Source organism: Tupaia chinensis, unplaced genomic scaffold, assembly GCF_000334495.1.
Source record: "Tupaia chinensis unplaced genomic scaffold, TupChi_1.0 Scaffold000259_1, whole genome shotgun sequence".
Taxonomy (NCBI): domain Eukaryota; kingdom Metazoa; phylum Chordata; class Mammalia; order Scandentia; family Tupaiidae; genus Tupaia; species Tupaia belangeri.
Window position 1 is genome coordinate 1,112,864 of NW_006159739.1, and position 6,373 is coordinate 1,119,236.

A 6,373-nucleotide genomic window follows, 5' to 3' on the forward strand; every position below is an offset into this window, starting at 1 on the left:
TTTCTGTCTCTCTGTCTCTCTCTGTCTGGCGAGCACACGCGCTCTATAGCAAAAACCTCTCCAAAAAAAAAAAAAAAACTCACGCTGGGTGCATGTGTGTGCATGCCCGAAATCCCAAATCCCAAGAGGTGACTGAAGGAGAAGGGTTGCAATGGGGGCGTCCCCCTGGGGGGTGAGTTCTCACTTTCTGTCTCCATGTCTCCCTGGCAAGCACATGCACCCTGTAGAAAAAAATCTATCAAAGAAAAGAAAAATATGATAATACAATACTACTTGGTAATAAAAAAGACCCAACTACTACTAAAACAAAAAAATTGAGTAAATCTATTTTGCTGTGAAAGAAGCTAGAAACAAAAGTACATATATGCACATCTGATACCATTTATGTGATGTTCCAGGATCAAAACTCGTACTCCACAATGACAGAAGTCCAACCATTTGCGGTGGAGCCTAGGGGAGGAGTACTTGAGAGAAGTCAGGGGACTGATGCAAATAGGGTAAAGCTTTCCAGGGTGATAGAAATGTTCTAAATCTTGGCTTGCTTGGCAGTTACCTAGATGTAACCAATAGTTAAAACCAATGATCTACTTAAAGTATGCAATCCAATGATTCTGGTGGATTCACAGTTGTGCACCCATCACCACAATCAACTTTACGACATGCCCATCACCTCGAAAAGAAGTGCCGTGCCCTTTAGCTATCGCCCAGTCCAAGGCGGCCACTAACCTACTTTCTGTCTCTAAGGATTTGTCTGTTCTGGACTTTTCATAAAAATGAAATCACATAACATGTGATCTTTTGATGACCTCTGTCTTTCATTTAGCAAAATGTTCTCAAGGTTCATCTATGTCGTAGGACGTGTCAGTACTTCATTCCTTTCATGGCTGAAGAATAGCCCATAGAATGAATATACCACATTTTATTTATCTATTCATCAGTTAATGATACACCTCTGGCTTGTTCCACTTTGTAACCGTTATAAATAACATTGCGATATACATCTGTGTACAAGTTTTTGTAAGAACTGTATCTTTTATTGTCAGTTATATCTCAATTTTTAAGATAATATATGGATATGAAAAAAAAAAATTTTTTTTGAGAGGTTTTTGCTATAGGGCGCATGCACTCGCCAGACAGAGAGAGACATAGAGACAGAAAGTGAGAAATCACCCCCCCAGGGGGGATGGCCACGCCACAATCCCTTTTCTTCCATTCTCCTCTTGGGATCTTGGGCACGCACGCACATGCGGCCAGCGTGAGTTTTAAGCCACCGGGTCCGGGACGCAAACCGCAGTCAACTACGTGGGAGTCCAGCGACATAGCCATTACGCTAACTGCTGGTTCCTGAAAAATTATATTGTTACTATGAAACATGCTTTCTGAGTGTTTCAGTAGATAGCAGGACAAAAATATTTCAGAATGGCAGGTAAGCAAATTATAATAAAAATACATTTATCCAGATGAGAAAAAAGTAATATGCCAAAGAAAACAACTAGCTGAGATATCACACTCATCTCCTGATAAAACAGGCTTCCTATACAGGAAGCTGTCTAAAAAGAGAATTTAAATCACCACCGCTCACACACAAATTATAACTCTTTAAGGCTTCAGTGACCATAGCATAGAAATATTATCATCATCCTGACTTCTCTGTGCCACATTAGCAACAAAATCAACATTGAGGCATGATCTAATTCTTCCGAGGCTTAGATTAAAGGAAACTATTTAGTCTATTTACTCAATAGAAGGTGGTTTAAAAATAGCATCTGAGTAGCATTGGGCACAATATTTACATAAAGAGAGAGTACATGGAGAATGTCATACTAGAAGGAAAATTTTCTCTACTAGTGAAAGAACATTCTTTCCCAAAGTGGTTATAAGTTATTGAGTTGTCAGAAAAGTCATGATGGGGACCAGCAGTTAGTGTAATGGCTATGTCGCTGGACTCTTCAACCACGGTTCATGTCCCGGACCCGGTGGCTTAACCTCACGCTGGGCACGTGTGCGTGCGTGCCCAAGATCCCGAGAGGAGAATGGAGGAGAAGGAATTGTGGTGTGGCCATCCCCCCTGGGGGGTGACTTCTCGCTTTCTGTCTCTCTGTCTCTCTCTGTCTGTCTGGCAAGCGCACACATCCTATACAAAAAACCTCTCCAAAAAAAGAAAGAAAGAAAGAAAGAAAGAAAGAAAGAAAGAAAGAAAGAAAGAAAGAAAGAAAGAAAGAAAAGTCATGATTCATTTTTTTTGCATAGAAAAATGTTATGATTTTTCTGACGACCCAGGATTTTTCATACTATGGTATAGACAAAGGTTTCATTACTGCCCCTCCAAAAATTATACACACACACACACACACACACACACATATATTTCACAATAAGACCTCCATTATGGCCTCCTTTTGCAGATATCATGGGAAGAGAATACTAGCAATTACTGTGTCCCTACTCTCTTTTGAGAATTCCACTATATTCCTCACATACATCTATTTCCTCATTTCCACAAAACAACCTTATAAGGTAGGTACTTATTTTTAAGATTTTTGCCATGGAGCATATGTGCTCACCAAAGAGAGGTAGAGAGAAAGCAGGAAAGTGAGGAATCAACTCCCAGGGGGGATGGCCATGCTGCAATCCCTTCTCCTCCATTCTCCTCTTGGAATTCTGGGCATGCATGCATGCATGTATACCTGCCCAGCATGTTTTTAAAGCCACCAGGTCCAGGACTTAAGGGTGAAGTTGGTCATGTGGGATTTAGCTCATTAATCACCACGCCACCTGCTGGCCTCAGTAGGTACCACATTTTATTTCCATCTTTCAGATAAAACTAGGTTATGTAATGTAAAGACCAAAGAAGCTAGGATCAAACCAAAGACTTTATTCATACAGAACATATACCTATAATTCAGGTACATCCTCTATACATCCCTTCCCCTTCACAGCCACTATTCCTAAAAGAGTTTCTGCAGTATTTTTGCTGCTTTCTCACTTCAAATTCTTTCTGAATCCCATGTGCTTCTATGTAAAACATTTCATCAAAATTGCTTCAGCAAGCCAGCAGGATGCATGGTGGTTAACGTAGATGGGTCCCGCATGCTGACTGCATGTTTTGAGTCCCAGACTCTGCGGCTTGATAAAACACACTGTGTGTGAGCACATGCCCAAAATCCCAAGAGGAGGGTGGAGAAGGAATTGCAGCATGGCCACCCCTTCTTGGGGGATATTTTCTCACTTTCTCTCTCTCCATCTCGCTCTCTCTCTCCCCAGCTAATACATGGACACTATAGCCAACAACAACAACAACAAATTGCTCCAACATTGCCAAAGACTTTTCTTTTTTAAAAGATAGGCTCTTGTGACTGGCTGGTGCGTGGTGGCTAAGGCGCTGGACACCCTCATGGCTCACTGCAGTCTGAGTTCCAGACTTGGTGGCTTGCTTTCTCACTTTCCCTTTCTCTCTGTCTCTCTCTGGTGAATTATAAACAAATAATTACAATAATATATAAAATTCGATAAATAATTCTTTATTATTTGAATAATGAATATAATGAATCAATAAAAGAGAGTAAAATTCTAAAACTTTTTTTTAAAGAGAGGTTTTTGCTATAGGGCGTGTACGCTCGCCAGAAAGAGTAAGACACAGAGACAGAAAGCGAGAAATCGCCCCCAGGAGGGATGGCCATGCCGCAACCCCATCTCCTCCGTTCTCCTCTCGGGATCTTGGGCACGCACGCACATGCACCTGGTGTGAGTTTAAGCCACCAGGTCCAGGACTTGAACCGTGGTTGACTACATGGGAGTCTAACAACATAGCCATTACGTTAACTGCTGGTCCCTCTAAAATTTAATTTTAAAATGATGTAAGAAAAGAAAATAATAGACTAAAAAGAAAAGAAATAGTAGAGTGTCACATCACTGCAACTCTGTGTGTATGTGTATCTATGCGTTTTCCTATGTCTGCCCATGTTCATTATTGTATTTACTAGATCATGAGTTTACAAAATTTAAATAGAAATAAACTGAGGTTAATTGCTATAATAAACACTGTTAATTCTAACTTCCCTATTTTGGAATTGGTGAGAATCTATAAATCTTTTTTTTTTTAAATAGATTTTTGCTATAGGGCACATGCACTCACTGGAAACAGAGAAAGACAGAGAGACAGAAAGCAAGAAACCACCCCCCAGAGGAGATGGCCACGCCACAATCCCTTCTCCTCCATTCTATATATATATTGTTAAATTGGTAGCTTCGGTTCATTAAATTTTTTTTCAGTTAATCAAGATTATTGAAGTGTACTACACTCAAAGGAAAATCAACTATAGCTAGACAATCATTTATGCACCAGTTATCAAGCTCAGAGAACACTATCTTTCATTCAAATCAATGATAAAATCATTTGTACTAATGGCAAAAATGATTTTAAAAAATTATAAAATCTTTATGTGATATTACCTGTAGCTCCCAGTGGATGTCCCTTTGAAATCAGTCCACCACTAGGATTTATGACCCACTTTCCTCCATAAGTATTATCTCCTTGATCCACCAGTGTTCCACCTTGTCCTACAGGAGGGAAAATATCATTCACAAATGTCAAAAATAAATGGTACCAGAATAACTGGTATTTAGAATTATTTATTCGGGGCCAGCAGGTGGCATAGTGGTAAAGGGCACTGGACTCCCACACGGCCAACTACAGTTTGAGTCCCGGGCCTGGCAGCTTGCTTTCTCACTTTCTCTCTCTCTCTCTCCTCTCTCTCTCTCTCTCTCTCTCTCTCTCTCTCACTTTGTCTCTCTCTGGTCAAATTAAAATAAATAAATAAATAAGTTTAAATAAGATAATTATTTTTAAAAAATAAAATAATGTATTTAATTTTATTATTATCATCATTACTTTTTCTTTAATTTGCTATAGGGTAGGCTTATTCACCTGAGAGAGAAAGATAAAGTGAAAAAGCAAGCCATCAGGTCTGGGACTCAAACTGCAGACGGCCCTGTGGAAGACCAGTGCCTCAATCGTCATACCACCCGCTAGGCCCCAAATGGTGTGTTTTTATATAGTCAAGAATTTCTGGGAGCAATCATTTTATAACAGCTCAAACTAACAGCAATTTGATATAAACACTTATAAAAGTTGAGTAGTAACCATTGAGTATTAAGACTTATATTTTTAGAACATTTTCTACATGAAACAAAGCTCCTATTAGTTCCTAAGAGCTCTCTGGCCTCCAGAATTGCTCCAAGTATAGCAAAGCTTCCGAGAACAGGAAAAAAAATGGAAATGAACACAATATTATTGCTATAACTAAAATAATTATGCCAACATCAAAAATTCATAATTGTTGGTGCTGTCAGGTAATATAGTGGTAAACATGCTGAACCTCCACATGGCCAACAGCAGTTCGAGTCCCAGACCCAGTGGCTTAAAATTCAGGCCAGGCACATGTGTGCACATGCCCAAAATCCTAAGAGAGAATGCAGGAGAAGGGATTGGGGGTGATTTCTTGCTTTCTGTCTCTCTGTCTCACTCCGTATCTCTCTCTCACATTTTGGTACACTTCTGATGTAGAGCTACTAGAAGGCTCTGACCATAGCAAAAATTCTATTATTGCTATTTTCAAAACGGCTAACTATTGTACCAATAGCAGACTGATCACAAACTAACCTCAAGAAGGGTATAATTTACCATAAGTTTTTTTCCACAAGAAAATCTACAATTCTATGATGCATTAGAAGATTTCATACAACCACTTAGAAATGAAAAATAAATTTTTTCCAGATCCCATCAACTACTTCTTTCCATTTAGCTTTCTGCCAATCTTTATTCAAACATAATTTTAAATCGTTGGAATTACAAATTAATTTTATATCTTTTTTTTTCATTTACCAGTATATTATAAATATCTGATTTACATATACAAATTATTTGCGCACTCTGTTATCTCAGGGAAGGTATTGTCCAAGACAGTGTTATAAAAAGCCCAGTACCAAACTATCTTAAGAGCCAACATAGAAGGAAAAACAACTAGTGAATTCTCTGGTTCAAAACTTAAAGTGAAGCTTTCTCAGTGAACGCTACCCAGTTGATCTGCCCTCTACAAGGTTACTACCTTCTGGACAGAGTCCCAGTGCTTCATAAGTAAGGAGTTCATTGGGAGAGAAGCAATCATGAAGTTCTATTACATCAACATCACTTGGTCTCAGGCCAGATTTCTCGTAGCATTTTCTGGCAGCTCCTTTAGTCATATCAAAGCCAACCTAAAACCAAAACCATGTATTAAAAATATGGAAGGCACCTAAAATGAGCCTTTTGGACAAGGATTGTAATTTTTTTTTTTTTTTTTTTTTTTTGAGGGGTTTTTTTTATAAAGGGGAT

The 6,373-nt window shown here is 38.9% G+C and overlaps 1 protein-coding gene across 2 annotated transcripts in view; it reads right to left on the reverse strand.

The window, feature by feature from the left end:
- The window catches only part of SCP2 (sterol carrier protein 2), a 106,733-nt gene that overhangs the window by 42,962 nt on the left and 57,398 nt on the right, over window positions 1-6,373 (reverse strand). The window contains exons 1-2 of one of the 2 annotated variants that reach the window (XM_006149378.3): window positions 6,108-6,273; window positions 4,453-4,560 (exon numbers count right to left, since the gene is read on the reverse strand). In XM_006149378.3, coding sequence (XP_006149440.1) covers window positions 4,453-4,560; window positions 6,108-6,243 — 244 coding nt within the window. In that variant the 5' untranslated portion in view covers window positions 6,244-6,273. Of the gene's footprint in view, window positions 1-4,452; window positions 4,561-6,107; window positions 6,274-6,373 lie in introns of those variants that run through there. The other variant, XM_006149379.2, reaches the window with a different exon arrangement.